General features: G+C 40.3%; 1 protein-coding gene across 2 annotated transcripts in view; it reads left to right on the top strand.

Annotated features, from left to right (window-relative positions):
* The window catches only part of sdk1a (sidekick cell adhesion molecule 1a), a 779,580-nt gene that overhangs the window by 264,537 nt on the left and 497,494 nt on the right, over positions 1–17,549 (top strand). For both annotated transcript variants that reach the window (XM_063058961.1, XM_063058960.1), the window contains exons 3-4: positions 4,065–4,171; positions 16,648–16,795. In XM_063058961.1, coding sequence (XP_062915031.1) covers positions 4,065–4,171; positions 16,648–16,795 — 255 coding nt within the window. The remainder of the gene's footprint in view (positions 1–4,064; positions 4,172–16,647; positions 16,796–17,549) is intronic.

Genomic DNA, 17,549 nt, shown 5'->3' with positions numbered 1-17,549 from the left:
CCGCCACTCAGTACTAGTTCTTAAAGAGATAAATGCGAAAACAGTTCTTAAAGTGGTAAATTCAAACACAGTTCTTAGAATGGTAAATTCGAAAGTTCAAGAGATTTATACAGTCAATTAGGAGAGACTTTCCTGAAGTAAAGAATTCCTCGAAGACGCGACACTGCCAATCCCAGCCGGGTCCTGCCTTGTCTGCAGGATTCACGATGACGGAAATAAAATGATTTAAGGGCACTGAGCTTTCCCTCTGGAAACTAGAGACTGCACGGCCTTTTCTGCTGCTTTTAGCAGAGGCTATCTCATGCAGATCACTCTTACTTGAACGAATTTAATAATGGTCGATCCTTTCAACCGTCGAATGACTCCTTCTGGTTCCCATCTTCACTCTCCAATACTACTGAAAAGATACATCAACAAACCTGGCAGCGATTGGTTAAACTGCCGGCCCAACACTGTTGTACCTTACAATAGAACGTAAAACTCCGTTTTAAATCAAAACTGCGTCATATGGCAAATACACAGCGGAGCGGAGTATCTGGCTGATTGACTGGAAAACTAACTGCATCACCCCAGGGGTCTGCTTTTATACCCGTGGTGAACATGTCATCACGTGACCTCACATTGGCGGGAAAATTACATCAGGTGACCTCCAAAAGACCATTACATCATCCTTATAAGACAGTCATAAGATCCATGAGGTATGTAACAACTGCATCTCAGCGGGATGCTTTTCGTGGGCTTGACCTCCTGAAGATTGCTCACATGCAGCTTCAGAGACTGAAATCATAGGGGTATCGGGGATGTGGGAGTTTGTGCTGGTTCCTCCATGTTCTGACAGTCAACGCGAGCATAGAAGACTTTGAGCTCATCTGGAAACGAAGCCCTGCTGTCACCTATGTTGCTTGATTTAACTTCTTAAGAGGTGATAGTATTCAAGTCCTGCCATAACTGTTGAGCGTCCTTTGTTGATTCAAGTTTAGTTTGGAATTGCCACTTTGCCAATAAGATGGCTTTCTGGAGATCATACCTGGACCTCTTGTAACTTTCTTGGTCACCAGACTTGAATGCTTCTGCTCTAGCTCTCAGCAGTTTGCAGATCTCCTGGTTCATCCAGGGCTCTGAATGATTTTGTGGGGACACACTCGTTTACAACTGTTTTAATAAAGTCCGTTACAACCATGGTGCATTCATTCAGATCTTCACTTGAGTCTTTGAACACTGCTCAATCCAGTGACTTGAAACAATCCCATAGCTGCTGCCGTGCCTCCCGCGACCACCTCTTTGTTGTCCTAATCTCTAAACTGTTGTTCTTTAGCTTCTGCCTGTATGCAGGTAGGAGAAAGACAGCCAAGTGATTTGATTTACTGAAGTATTGTCTGGGCCTGGAGCAGTAGGCATTCCTTATCTTATTATAGCAGTGGTCGAGTGTGTTGGGACCTCTGGTGCTACAGGTTATATATGGCTTGGTTAATCTATGAATAGGGGAGCTCACTTGAAACTCCAGAAGAAAGTATCTCAATGGCACTGGTTGAAAACAATCTTTCAACAGCTGATGAATATAATCTGCATTTCATATTCCTCTGCATAAAACAGGGTTTGCCATATTTCAAACCTTTGTTTTTTTTTTGCTTATTTGTAATTCATGAACTGGAAGCAAACTGTTATGGGATGAAGCAGGCAGCAGATTGATCTTCCTGTATTAATCAGCGAAGAGTGACTTTTAATCCTGCCACTGTGCTGCCATCTGATTTGTACCCATGACTAGCAAGAAATACAACTGCTTGGTAGCTGGGAGTGCTTCTATTAGGGACTAATGGTCAATTCTTTTGTTGCCGGGGATAATATCTATGTTCTTGGCTTCTAATCCACTACACCACTGGAATAATCTACTTCTTTCTAACCTCAACAAGCCTTTTAGCAGTTTAAGTACCACTATCTCAGTATTCGCTTTTGTTCTAATAAAAGAGCTGCCATTTTTCAAGTCTATGTGTTTTCCCTTAGGCAGCATCCCTCTGAATTTGTGCCGTGACCATGGTATTTCCTCAATTTCTTTTCCCCCAATGGCATAGATTCCAAAGCTGCATTGAATACTCTTTTGCTCTATCACCAGCATTTTCTTTTGTTTCAGCCTGTTATATTGAAACGTTTTGTGGCCTCTCGAGTCCATATCAGCTATCTGAACATAGACATAGAAAACCTAGAGCACAATACAGGCCCTTCGGCCCTCAAAGTTGTGCTGAACATGTCCCTACCTTAGAAATTAGTAGGCTTACCCATTGCCCTCTATTTTACTAAGCTCCATGTACCTATCTAAAAGTCTCTTAAAAGACCCTATTGTATCCGCCTCCACCACCGTTGCCGGCAGCCCATTCCACACACTCACCACTCTCTGCGTAAAATACTTACCCCTGACATCTCCTCTGTACCTACTCCCCAGCACCTTAAACCTGTGTCCTCCTGTGGCAGCCATTTCAGCCCTGGGAAAAAGCCTCTGACTATCCACACGATCAATGCCTCTCATCACCTTATACATCTCTATCAGGTCACCTCTCATCCTCCGTTGCTCCAAGGAGAAAAGGCTGAGTTCACTCAATTGTTTTCATAAGGCATGCTCCCCAATCCAGGCAACATACTTGTAAATCTCCTCTACACCCTTTCTATGGCTTCCACATCCTTCCTGTAGTGAGAAGACCGGAACTGAGCACAGTACTCCAAGTGGGTTCTGACCAGGGTCCTATATAGCTGTAACATTACCTCTGGGCTCCTAAATTCAATTCCATGATTAATGAAGGCCAATACAGAGTCAACCTGCGCAGCTGCTTTGAGCGTCCTGTGGACTCGGACCTCAAGATCCCTCTGATCCCCCACACTGCCAAGAGTCTTACCTTTAATACTATATTCTGCCATCATATTTGAAGGGTAGCCTGAAGAGGGGTCCTTCAGGAGCTGCTGAGTTCCTCCAGCATTTTCTGCATGTTGTTTTGAATTTCTAGCATTTGCAGATTTTTTTTTCTGTTTGAAGATCTTGGTTCTTTGTTGACTTGTGTAAATTCTAATAGCTGTTTTAAAAAGATCTTGAGAAGCAGTGAGTTTATCCCACCTCAGGTTTCATTCAAAGTGAATTTTAAAATGTTTGGAGATGTGCTGACCAACTCACATTCATATCCGATAAAAAGAATCAGTCAACATATTAAAATTCAACTTATGAATCTTACGACTCATCAATGGTCATAAGTTTCCTGCTCTTTTAATAGAACTAAGGCTGTTTGATGTGTAAACAAGGCAGGCTTTTTGAAACAAAGGGTTGAGCCTTGACACCGAAAAAAGCCCTTCAGTCCATTCATCCACCTTACATAATCCCATTTTCCTGTGTTTGCTGCATGTCCATCGTTTCCTTTCCCATCCATGGACCGGTCTGAATGCTTTTCTCAGCTCGTCTGTCTTACCTCCAAGTCACTTTGCATTAAAGTAAATGCAGTTAAGCTTACCAGCCCCCTTATGTTTGGCACATCTCTCTAGCTGCTCCACCCACGAGACTTGCTGCTCCATTAATGTCGTATGCTTCCCTCTTCCCCCTCCTGCTACACTGTGCTCTTGGGTCCCACATTCCTGCATCACCAGCATAGGCCACTACAAGTCAGTATGGCAAAATGTCTCTGGTGGTATTTTGCTACCCTTCCTGTTCAGGTGCAACCTATCCTCCTCGTTTAGAAGAGCCTTTCCAGAAAAGAGATTCCATTTATCCACATATCTGAAGCTCTGTCTACAGTACCAGCTCTTCAGCCACTCGTGCATTTCTTGTTTCTAAACTGAGTAACTTGTGGCACAGGAAGTTATTCTTAGATTATTATACTGGAGATCCTGTTTCTTCAGCTTTCTGCCTTTCACAGGACCTCATTTCTCTTTTTACTTGTGTAAAGTGACTTTTCCTTGCTAGTTGATAAACTGTATGAGTTACATCTTGATCACTGAAACAGTTGTTGATGGTTGTTGATCATTGATGGCTTTTACTTTCTGCCCAGATTTATGCTGAACACTAAACTAAACATTCCTTTCTGTCCAAGGTATGTAATCCCATCACTCCAACGATCGGACACTGGGTTTTACCAGTGTGTCGTCCGGAACAGAGGGGGAGCACTTATGCAGAGGAAGACAGAAGTACATGTAGCATGTAAGTGGATGTCACATTTTCATCAATATACTTTCTCTTCTCTATGTACCCGAAGTCTTTAAAGTTCAAAGTAAATTTATTATCAAAGTGTGTATATGTTGCCATGTGCTACCCTGAGATCAATTTTATTGCATCTATTCACAGTAGATCAATGAAGTACAGTGGAATTAATCAACTAACAAAGACAGAGAAACAACCAATGTGCAAAAGAAGACAAACTGTGTCAATACAAAAATAATATTAATAATAATTGAATAAGTGATACTGAGAACATGAGTTGTCGAGTCCTTGAAAGTGAGTCCATAGGTTGTGGAATCAGTTTAGTGCTGAGGTGACAGATTATCGCCACTAGTTCAGGAGCCTGCTGGTTGAAGGGTAATAGCTGTTACTGAACCTGCTGCTGTTTGACTTAAAGCTCCTGTACTTTCCTGATAGCTACAGTGAGAAGAGAACATGGCCTTGGATGGTGGGGTTCCTTGATTATGGATGCTGCTTTCATGTGGCAGCTCTGCTTGTAGAGTGCTTAGTGGTGTGGAGGAGTTTTCCTGTGATGGATTGGGCACATATCCTCCACTTTTTGTCTGCTTGGTTATTGGAGTTTTCATAGCATACTGTGATGCATTCAGTCAGGATGTGCTCCAATGTGCTTCTTGACTGGAATTTTATTAGAGTTTTAGATGACTTTTGAGAAAGTAGAGGTACTGCCCTGCCTTGTTTGCACGTGCATGTTGATCCCAGGACAAATCCATTGAAATGATAACACCAAGCAATTAAAGGTTATTGACCCTCTCCACCTCTGATCCCTTAATGAGTATTGACTTGTAGACCTCCAGTTTCTTCCTCCTGTAATCAATAATCAGTTTTTTTGGGTTTTGCTGACATTGAGTGAGAGGTTGTTGTTGTGGCACAATGAGATTTTCAATCTCCCTCCTATATGCAGATTCATCCCCATCTTTATTTTGGCCCACAACAGTGGTGCTGTCAGCAAACGTAAATATATATTTGGAGCTGTACTTAGCCTCACAGTCATAAGTTACAAAGCAAGTGGAGCAGGGGATAAGCTCTTGTCCCCTTGTGGTGCACCTGTGCTGATGGTGATAGTGGAGGAGATGATGTTGCCAGTCTGCATGTGTGGAAATTGAGGACCCAAGCCTAGGTCTGGGAGCTTATTGAGTAGTTTTGAGGAGAGGATAGATAGGGGATGAGCGATATCATTGAAAAGTACCAATGAATAAACCTATTGATTTAGTAACAATGTGTCACCTAATTCATGACACTGCCAATACAAGTTGATTCATTTGCAGCAGAGCAAATTAAGAAAAGTAAACAAAATATAATGATTTAATTTATATATTACCAAAGACTGTTCACTGATATATTTTCTGATACCTTACAACTCAATTAATGGAGTGAAGTCTTCAGTAAAAATTGTTATTTTAGTCAAGTTACTTTAGTCAGATTAGTTTGTGCCTCCATTGCCTATAGCAGTTAGTCAGAACATTCAAATAATAGTTTCCCCCCCTTACTTAACCGGTAATTTGTTTTCTTTCTAACGTTACTTGAAAAGTACCCTTGATGGATGTTGGCATGAGTAGGATAGAACAACTTCGAATCACGGTCACCAACAATTGAAACTGTTAAATAGCAGGTGTTTTTTTTTCTATTTTCTATAATAGCATTCTTTCTGCACTAGGTCAATATTGTATAATAGAAATCACTGACTCTTCAAGGTGTTAAAACTGAAATTATTCAAGCTGCAAACAATTATACGAGGTGATGCTTTAAATATGAATAGTGTAAATGTTGATGATTGTATTTTCATGAAAATATCTACCATAATCATATGCACAATTTTACTGTCTTTCTCTTCCTCTAAAGTTTGGACTTACGGCATGAATTTAATGAGGCATATCATATGTTATTGAACAAAAACAGAACATGCTGGAAGCATTCAGCAGATGAGGCTGCATCAGTCACGAGGGAAAGGGCCCTTCAGCCCTGATGTAGGTTCTCGGCCTGATATGTTGACAGTTCATTTCCCTCCATGCTGCTGATTTCCTCCGGCAGTTTTGGTTTCACCTTTCAAATCACCCTGCTAATACTGCCTGACCAGCATTTTATGTTTTTGTTTTGGATTTTCAACTTCTGCAGATTTTTCCCTTATACCATATGTGACTGAATCTTTGGCACACTTAACTACTGAAAAAAATACCAGAGTACTCGCAGAGAATGTTAACCTTTATGATGAAATGCACTGAACTAACAGAGCTGGCCCAAAGCCTTCTGCTTGTGTGCTCACTCTCTATCTCACTCCCTCTTTCTCTGCTCTCCCTCAGCCCCTGGTTCTTTTCTAAGTCCCAATTTTTGCCTTTCCCTCCCAACTTGACAGTCCTTCTGACCCCGAAGTCTGATCTCTCTCTGGGCCTCATCATCTGCCTCTCACTCCCTGACCTTGTCCCATAAGTGTTTGACTCTTCATCAGGAAAAGTAGGGACAGGGCCTGTGTCTGCTTTCCCTCCCTATCCCTGCTCTCCTAAAATACACCCAGCCCTACTTATCTCAGTCTGCTATGCAACCCTTCACCCTCTTCGCTTTCACTTATTGTAGACCAAATATCAATCCCAATCATTTCTCCACTCTTCTTTTAGACCAGCTTCTCGATTCATTCCTCTCACCCAGTCTGGAATCTCTGCTGTCATACCGGTGAACTTACATTCTTGATGGTCTTACAACCACAACACAGTTGAACACGATGAACTATTGCTCTTTTGGAACAGTTGTTTTTGTTTGGCCATATTGGAGTAAACCAGATCAATAACTTTATTTATTTTATTCAGCCACTCCAGTGCTGAGTAGACCTCTCCAACCCTTTGACCCACGCTGCCCCGACAGCCCTACAATCCCAATTAACCCTAACCCAATCACAGGACAATTTGCAATGACCAATTAACCTACCCAGTATGTCTTTGGAGTGTGGGAAGAACTTGGAGCACCTGAGGAATACCCACGCATTCTACAGGGAGGACGTACAAACACTCCTTCCAGAATGGTGCCAGAATTACACTCCAAGCTCTGGAATGCACTGAGCTGTAATAGCGTTGCGCTAAGCACTGTATTGCAATGGCGGCCACATTCGTGGATGACACCAAGTTTGGGAGCGTAGTGGATAGTCAGGAAGGCTTATCAAATCATGCAGCAGGGTCTGGACCAGCTGGAAAAATGGAATTAAAAATGGCAGATGGAATTTAATGTAGGCAAATGTAAGGTGTTGCCCTTTGGGAGGGCAAACCAGTACAGTACTCACACAGTCAGCAGTATGGCATTGAGGGGTCTGGTAGAATAGAGGGATCAGGGAATACTGAACCATAATTCCTTGAAAGCGGCGTCACAGGTAAACAGAGTTGTTAAAAAAGGCTTTTGGTACATTAGCCATCACGAAGGTGGTGGTATAGAAGGTTATTGTAGGTTATAAGGGGACATTGATGGGATCCAGAAGTGGTGGATGGTTTTTAATCCAGAAAAGTGTGATGTGATACACTTTGGAAAGCCAAACCTGATGGCAGAGTGCAACACTAATAACAGAATTGTTAGTAGTGGATGGAACAGAGGGACCTTTGGGTCAATGTCCACAGATCCCTCAAAGTTGCCATGCAGGTGAAATCGGCTGGTTAAGAAGGTGTGTGGTGTGTTGCCTTTCATTTGTCGGGGGATTGAGTTCACGAGCCCGAGGTAATGTTGCAGCTCGACGTAACTCTGGTTAGACCACACTTGGAGTTTTGAGTTCAGTTCTAGTCGCCTCATTATTGGAAGGATCTAGAAGTTTTAGAGATGGTGCAAAGGAGATTTACCAGGATGATGCCTTGATTGAAGAGCATGTCTTATGAGGACAGGTTGAGTGTGCTAAGGTTTTTCCCTTTGCGGAGAAGAAGGACAAATGGTGACTCGATAGAGGTATACAAGATGATGAAAGGCAGATATAGAGTGGACAGCCAGAGACTTTCCCAGGGCAGAGATGACTAATATGAGGAGGGCATTATTTTAAGATGGTTAGAGGGAAGTATAGGGGCATGACAGGTAGTTTTCTTTACACAGTGAGTGGTGAGTGGGTGGAACGCTCTGCCCAAGTGGTGATTGGAGATAGATACATAAGGGACGTGTAAGAGACTCGTAGACTGGCACATGGATGAAAGAAAAGTGGACGACTGTGTTGAGGGGGAAGGGTTAGATTGATCTTTGAGTGGGTTAAAAGATCAGCATCACCTTGTGGGCAGAAGGGCCTGTATTGATCTATGTTCTATGCATGTCTTCTTTACTAAGCAAAAATAGATATATCAGAATTCTCTCTTTCGTGTACTTTTGCCTAACAAATTGGATTGCACTCTGCTAAGTCCATTTTTGCATGTTTCCCAACCTAACATTTCTGCGGAAAGATTAAATAACCCTTTATCACTATTCATTACATTTCATTTCTGAAGAAGATATGAGTCCATTTAATTCAAGGTGTGATATAAATTAAACTATACAGACAACTCTTTCTCTTTGAATTATTTTGTCTGTATTTTCACATTCCAGGAAGCTTGTAGAAAATATTTCACTTCACTGCTCTTCTAGTTTTGGAGAATATGACTCACCCCTATTGCCTTTCACTTTTTCATCCTGTTGATGATGTGGTTGTTATTGATCACACAACTGACTGTTTCCTGGACGTGCACTATTCCATTCTGTATTCAGCAGATGAAATGGAAGGGTTGCAGTAAAATAACTTTTCCTGTGATGTTTTGCCTTGCCAGAAGGTATGGATGATGTAGATTTGGTGTAGAGTGAAATGATTGCATCGTTATGTAGCTTCATTTATTGGGTTTACACAAGCTTCATAATTCCTATTTAGACTGTTTTAATTGGACCCTTTTGGAGATAGTTCTGGTGACTTAGCTGATTATGTTGGAGTTTCTGACCTCAGCCTGCCTCCAGACTGTCAGCTTTTCATCATACAGCTTGCTGTACTGTGTTATGGGATGTGAATTGACCCAGATCATTACAGGTATGTGAGGCAGTTTGGAACACTGACTTATGATCGGTTTACAACCATGAACTATTGAGGTGAAATCCAATTGTTTTTTTTTCCAGTTTCCACTCAATATTATTTCATTCTAAAACAGTGAAAACCACCCTAACTAAGTTGCTATCTGTTCTATCCAGTAATGTACTTCATTGCTTTCGTGCATTGAACTGTTAAGGCTTGTCTTTTTTCTTGCTTTGCAAGTCAGACTTGTAGGCTACTAATTTATCTTGTTAACTGATCTGATTCCTTTAAGTTAATTTCAAGTGTAAGGAATTGCTTGTTTACTTACAGCCATAGCATACTTAAGTTAGATGATCAATTCTAGTTACAGAAAGAAGACAGTGTTGACCTGGTTATTTCCTAATGAACCTGGTTACTATTGAATGCTAGCTTCTAATTTCTTCTGCTGCGGTCTTTACTAAGAACATAATCCATCTACAGTATATAATGTTCTCATTTTCATTGGTTTGCCATAGCTGTATTCTGTATTTAGAAAATCATTTTTGTTATAACTTATTCTATAAATAATCACATTGTGGAAAAAATAAAGTATTTTTCAAACCTCAGATGGCATTTTGAATAATAGCAAACTTAATCCATTGTGTTGAAATTGTGCCATAATATATATTATAATTTGTTGTTGCTTGGCCACTAATTCTGAAAGGTTTTGATGGGTAATTAATAGAAAATGCTAAGCATAGCATCAATATATCATAATTCATGGTACACTATCATGCAGAAATAGATTGGTCTTGTGAATTATCAGTGCAGAGTTGACTGATCTCTGAGTATTAGAAATGCAATTGATCTGTGTTAAAGAGGAATTACCAAATCAACTGTTACTCTGGTTCAGAAAGCATAAACCAACAGATGCTGTGATTCTGAAATAAAATAATAAAATGCTGGAAATATTCAGCAATTCAGGCAGTCCATGCAAAAATGTTTGTGATGGTGTCTTTTAATCAAAATCAAGAACGTTTGGAAAATTAGACCTTTTGGTTCATTAGCAACGTGGAAGAATGGACAGGATAAAGGGAATTTCTGTCAAAAGGTAGAGGCCAAGAAGAAATAGTTGACAGCTACTGGTGTTGTCTGAAAGTGGGTAGTGAACTGTTAATGACAGCTATTCTGTATGAAGGAAAGATTGGGATTTCTCCACTCTTTCCGCTTCTCAACAACTTGTACGTGCCTGTTTCCTACACATTTCGACTCCTGATAAAATGTTATCAGCCAAAAATAGTTAACTCTTTTTCTCTGTGCACAGATGCCGAACGTTTCCAGATCTTTGCCGTTTTCTGATGACTATGGTCTCCTGCTGGAAAGCAGACCATGTGGACATCTCTTAAGAATAGGCTAAACAAACCTGAGTGCAATGTTCAGAGAAATGTGTGTATACAAAACTGTGCACAAAGAATGTGCATCAAAGGCAGGCTCTACGATCATCATCATTATAGCCTGTCACACCAGATAGCCAGCCACTCTAGTGTTGTTTGGTTGATGTTGAGCAGAGGCACTAGGATGAATGATGAGGAATACATAACAAAGGCAGAATTGATGTCTTTAAAGTGGCTGAACATTGGAAAGGGGAAATGAAAGTGTTCTTTCAGAGATACAAAACCATTGAACAAAAGAATAAAAATATAAACACCAACTCTGAGAATAGATAGTGAAAATCCAAAGTACTGTGAAAGAGGATTTTGCTATTGACAATAGGAATGAAATAAAGCAGCATGTGTGTGAGGAGAGGATTTGTGCAATTGGTTCAGTTAACTAAAATTTAACTTTTAAACTAGGTAATAGTGCATTAAACAAATCAGGGGAGAAAACACACTTTTGTCTAACGCCTCTCTTGATTTTCATGAACTGACTCACTTTTCCATCTATTCTTACAACGGTAGTTTGTTCCCAGTACAGATTTCTGATTAGGCGGAGGTCTTTCGAATCTAGATCTAGAGTTTCCTGCAATATTTCGAATAACTTATTGTGCTTCACTTTATCAAATGCTTTTCTGTAGTCGATAAAACAAACAAATCAATAATTTCAGATATGTGATTGACACTGTATTAATTGCAAGTACAGAGGAAGAACTACAAAACTTAATTGATATAGTTGTTGAAGAAAGTGCAAAAATGGGTCTATCTATTAATTGCAAAAAGACAGAATGTATGGTGTTATTCAAACAGAAGGAGAATCCTATCTGCAGGCTGAGAATAAACGGGGAAGGCATAAAACAAGTACAGAATATTTTTTGCTACTTAGGAAGCTGGGTGACATCAGATGGCAGGTGCGACTTGGACATTAAAAGAAGAATAGGGATGGCAAAAGACACCTTTATGAGAATGAAGGGTATACTGACCAACACTAAATTAGGCATGACAACTCGCCTCAGAGTAATGAAAGGTTAATGTTTATCCAATTATGTTATATGGATCAGAATGTTGGACAATATCTAGCAACATGAGGAAACAAATTGAAGCAGCAGAGATGTGGTTTTTGAGGAGGATGCAAAGAATATTATGGATGAAACGAATATCTAACGAGGATGTCATGAACAGAGTAAGCACAAAAGAGAAATAATGTATGAGATCATGAAAAGACAATGTAACTTCATTGGACATGTGATTAGGAAAGAGGAGTTAGAATGCACAGTAATTATGGGAAAGAAGGGAAGAAAGCAAGAGGAAGGCAAAGACAAATGATGATGAAGACAGCAGCCAGAGAACTGGAAATGAATACCAATGAATTGATCCACTTGACCTGAAACAGGAGTGTGTGGGCCGTGGCAGTCAAAGCTCAATCTGGGCATGGCACCTGATGATGATGATGATGATTAATGCATTGTTATAGTGCTCTGAGATAAGTAGAGTAGTTTAACAAATGAAAATCTAGTTCGTGATGAAATGATGATTCCAGATTAAACATTTCAGCTACCATTTTCAACAATCAAATGTTAAAAATTAACATTAATTGATAAGAAAAGGCAATAGAAGAACTCTTGAAAGATTGTTAAGTGCATAATCTTACTCCCTTTGGCAGTATTTCTTACTTTTCTTAACATACTCAGGGAATTAACATGTTTTAGACTTTAAAGTTTTAGGGTATTGACAATATTGTCCAAAACACTCTTGCGAATAGAATGGACCAAACACTTGACAATTGGAGAGGAAAAAAGAACAGACCTGAGCTCTCTGTCTACCCCTTAGATTAGAGTCATAGATCAGTACAGTCAGATACAGGCCCTTCGGCCAAACAAGTCCATAGCGACCACTGTTCTCACCTACCTTGATCCACTTTGCTGCATTCAGCCCACATCTCTCTAATCCCTGGCTCTCCACGCACCTATTTTGAATGATGCTGCTGTATCTGCCTCAGTCACTTCTTCTGCAGCTCATTCCACATACTCACCAAGCTCTGAAAGAAAAAAGTTTCCTGTCGGGTGCCTTTTAAATCTTACTCCTCTTTCCCTAGATCTGTGCTACCTGGATTTGGGTTTCCCACCCTGAGGAGAAAAAGCCATTACCATTCAGCTTATCTATGCCCCTTATAATCTTAAACATTTCTATAAGACAGTCCCTCATTCACCTATGTCCAAGAAATAAAGACCTAGTCTGGCCAACCATTCCATAACTATGGCTCTCTAGTCTTTACTTTCTTGTAAATCTTTTCTGCGCTCTTTTCATTGAATCACATCTTTCCTAGTGACCTAAGCTCGACATAATACTCCAAATTTGGCCTCATCAGCATTACACAACTACAACATAATGTTCCAACTCCTATACTGAATGCCCTAACTGATGAAGGCCAGCATGCTACGTGCCTTTTACACCACCCTGTCTAACCAAATAGTTGTTAACATTTTTGTTCTAATGAATTTGTTGGAATCTTACTGATGTTTATGATGAAAAAGGATCTAGTTCTTTCCCTGCGTATATAACGCCAGCCGTGCTGAGCCCCAGGTCATCCTTGACCCGTGTAACCTGTGATTTGAGCTTCTTTATGGATGGCTGGCATTTACAGGATTCCCTGTGAATGCAGAGCAGCGTATATTGGTCAGGTGGAACGCATGGTGGAAACCCTCATCAAGGAGCACCTGAGGTGTGTCTGTTTGGGATTTCTGGAGAAATCGGCGGTAACAGAATATTGCATTCGCAATGGCCATAGGATTGATTTCAACAGCGCAAAGCTATAGTGCCGTGCCAGTGGATTTTGGGACCACCTGGTGAAGGAAGCCATTGAAATAAAACTAATTTTTTATTTTAACAAAAAACAAAGTCTCGCTCTAAGAACTGGAATTCAATCGTATAACAAGGTGGGAGAGCAGAAACCTGATTGGATGAGGACGAACAAATCAGGAGGGATGGACCACCGGATTGACATGCCCAGGCATCATCCTTGATGAAGATGGCAGAGTTGGTCATATAGAAACATCAGTTAAAATCAATACCTGTACTTAGCTGGAAGCCCAAGAAGAGTTTATTCGTGATGCTTAAATGGCTCTTATCTCATAAGTTCTTATGGGGTATGCCAGGGTAATGTTTTCCTTGGCTTGTGTATGTGGAATCAGAAGGTTTTCAAATAAGGGCTCTGCCATTTGGGGCTGATATGAAAAAAAAATGCATTCACTCAGTAGGTGTGAATCTTTAACACTAACTCCAAGGGGGCTTTGGAGGCTCAGTTGTAGAATATTTTCAAGACACCAATTGCTTGATATTAAGGAAATCCAAGGGTATACAGGTTTCCCCCGCCATCTGAAGGTAGAGCGTTCCTATGAAACGGTTCATAAGCCAGAATGTCATAAAGTGAAGAAGCAATTACCATTTACTTATATGGAAAAAATTTGTGAGCGTTCACAGACCCAAAAAATAACCTACCACATCATGCCAAATAACGCATTAAACCTGAAATAACAGTAACATATAGTAAAAGTAGGAATGATATGATAAATACACAGCCTGTATAAAGTAGAAATACTTTTCTACAGTCATTGCCGCACTGTTCTCCGTAGCGAAAATCTCACGCAAGCGCTCTCGGCAGAAAGACTCTCTTCAGTAACCCTTAAGCTATGAAGCTGCCAAATCATACCAAATAACGCATAAAAATACACAGCCTATACAAAGTGAAAATAATGTATGTACAGTGTAGTATTACTTACTGGAGTTGGGAAGACAGCGCCGAGCACACTGATGATGGTGTGTTAGGCTGAGTCGTCGGAGGTTGGGGTGGTGCAGTGGTCCCTAACCTCCAGGCAACGAACCGATATTGATCCGCGGAGAATGCAGCGGTAGCTGGGACCCACCCAGCCCAATCTTTAAGAAAAAACCCAAAATAAACAAGCTAATTAATTAGGTGCCGCCAGACACGTAAATGTCGACCCAGATCAGAGGTGACGCAATTGGCAATTGCCTCCGATCTGGGCCGACACTCATGTGCCAGGCGGCACCTAATTAATTAGCTTGTTTATTTTGGCTTTTTTCTTAAAGATGTGCTGGGTGCGTCCCGGCTACCGCTGCATTCTCGGCAGCAATGTATCGGTCCATGGCCTAGGGGTTGGGGTGGTGGGACACTGGAGTGTCATCTCATCGTTGTCCTGTTTCCATCAGAGCAGGCAGGTCATCTTCTCTATGTCTGCCTGCCTCGATATCGAAGATCGAGGTTCATCGTCTGCTGTGGCTGGTGTGGAATGTTTGAAAAATGACAGTGTGCTTGACTGCTTAGCCTCGCACATTTTTCTATCATACAGTTCTTTGTAAGCACTCAAACCATCTTGCAAATATGCCCTACACCGACGTCCCCTTTCAAAATTAAAGTTGTACTTTTCTGCAGTTATTGCAGCGAAAATCTCACGCAGTTGCTTCATGTTCAGTTCTGGACGACTTCATTTTCGGTCCGTTCACTACTGCATTCGGCTTTGATTGTTATCCTTTCCTCTTCCAATTGCATCAGCTCTTCATCTATCAGTTCTTGGTCATGGGATGCCAAAACCTCTTCAACATCATCTTCGTCATCTTCCACAAGCCAAACTCTCTTTGTCCTTACTTCATTCATCACGATCGAAATGCTTAATTATGTCTAGTTTTACGCTAAGTGTAACACCCTTACGAGCTCATTTAGGCTTTTCCGATACCTTAGAACTCATCTTGCTAACGGCTGCTCACAGGCACATGTTTAAGCAATGCTGGCTAGAATGCAGTTCTGGGGGAGGAGCTTGGCTGCTTGGGGCGCGCGTTGCTTTTTTCACGCGCTACCTGTTATTGCGCACTGCTTTTTTCACGTGCTGCCTTTTTTCGTAACAGTGAAAACACTTTCTGTTAGGGAAAACTGGTAACTAATGTAGGTCTTTCGTAATAGCGATGTTCCGTAAAGCGAACGTTCGAAAAGCAGGGAACACCTGTATAGGAAAATGGCACTGAGGTAATAGACCTTGTGAGCTTATAGAAGGTGGAGCAGATATTAGAAGCTGAATAGCCCCATTGTTTTATTTCTTACATTTTTATGATTACTTTCATGTAAAATGAACTTTTCTGAAGTCAGTTTCATGTGTTGTTGAAATACTTCATTCTGCTTTAAAAACTGTGTCTAAGTTCTATACAAATTTTGAGCTGAGAATTCATTAAAGCTAACCCATATTTTATTCACTGCAAATCCTAGAAGTCATGTCTTGATTTTGAGTCTGTTTTCATATTTCAGATAGTAGGAATGATATGAGTTTGACAGTTTTGCTGCTGAAATGCTTTTACCCTCCAGAGGATTGCTTAATGTTCTCGAATTTCCAGTCCAAATATTAGCTGCAATAATTCTTTTGCCTCCTGACTCTCAAAGTGACTGTTGTGTACTTTTTTGATCTTTCCCTCTGTGGAATCTTTTCATTGCAAGTTTAAATAAAGCAAATTCACACTTTTTGGAACAGAAGACTGATGTGTGAAAGACACAATGCAGAAATAAAAATAATTTTTTACACAGTTGTGCTTACTCAGCGATTACTGAAATAAGTTTTCTTTTATCTGCAGTCAGCTTCTCTGCATGTATCTTGTAAGATGTGTAATGGTACTGCAGTAGATAGATGTTTCACTGTATAGTTCCAAAAGATAGAATGTGAAATACTGTACATATGCATCTCTTTCCTGCATTTGTTTCCTCGTATGGAAGCGGTTGCTTCAGATACCTTTATTTGGTGCCCTCCTTGACCTGAGAACCAAAGGAGAGAAAATGAAGTAAAACATTCAACTAAAATTGGATGGTGTTTGTCCAGATTGACTCTTGAAATGTTATTTATTATTAATATGAAGTTTATTATAGAAGTTCCAGTTGATCAGTTTATCTATTTTTTCACAGTAAATGAAGGATGCATAAATATTTTCATGTTTGATTGTTTTTCACATTTAATCAATAGAAATTTCTAATTTTATATCTACAGACATGGGGAACTTTGAAGGAGCGGATCAACATATTGCAATAACGCAAGGCCAGGCAGCAGTGCTAAAGCCTCCGAATCTCAGCAGTTATCCACAGCCGCAAGTGACATGGTTTCAAGATGGCCAAAAAATTATCCCTAGCAAGAGAATGTAAGTGAACCTCTTCATGGTCAATAGTGGGGAATAATTTTAAAGTGGAATTAGGAATGAAGTTATAGATTTTCTTAATGCTGATGTAATATCGCAGGATTTAGTACAGTGTTTCACTCAGAACCAAGCGTTGTATGTGAGGATATGTTTTTAAATGCAGAGATCAACATTGTTTAGAATCATCTATCCATAATCCCCTATAAATGCACTGCTGTAAGGAAATAATACTGATATAAATAACTACAAGATCTGTCAATGTTATATTGATGCAATGCAATTGTTTGTGGTTGGGGAAAATAAAGAACGATATTTTGTTGCTAAATACTCATATTTGCCTTGATTCAATAGAATGGAACAATATCTTGTACTTGTCTGTTGCTTGTGTGTATGGCTAAACTTCAAATGTGGTATCAGTAACTTGGGTTTAAAACAAAATGAGTGCGTATTGAGAAAATGACAAGTAGAAGTTAATAAATGCTGAGAGTGGGGGAGGGAGAGACTGAGGAAGAAGGGGAGAGAGAGAATGATAATTTAGCACTTGGGGTGAAGGCATGGTCACCAATGGTAAAGTAATTCAATCAAAAATCAAGTTTTGGATATGTGCAGGAAATATCTTGGAAAGATCGGGCAGAATGAGACCAAGGAGGAGATTGAAAACAAGGGTGAAAATGTTCAAACTCAGGCACTGCTTCATTGCCTGGTATTGTGAATAAGCCAATTTAGGCTGATAATGAAAAGGACCTGATACAGGTAG

The sequence above is a fragment of the Mobula hypostoma genome, chromosome 9 (genome assembly GCF_963921235.1).
Source record: "Mobula hypostoma chromosome 9, sMobHyp1.1, whole genome shotgun sequence".
NCBI classification, from domain to species: domain Eukaryota; kingdom Metazoa; phylum Chordata; class Chondrichthyes; order Myliobatiformes; family Myliobatidae; genus Mobula; species Mobula hypostoma.
This window is presented reverse-complemented; position numbering and strand designations above follow the sequence as displayed.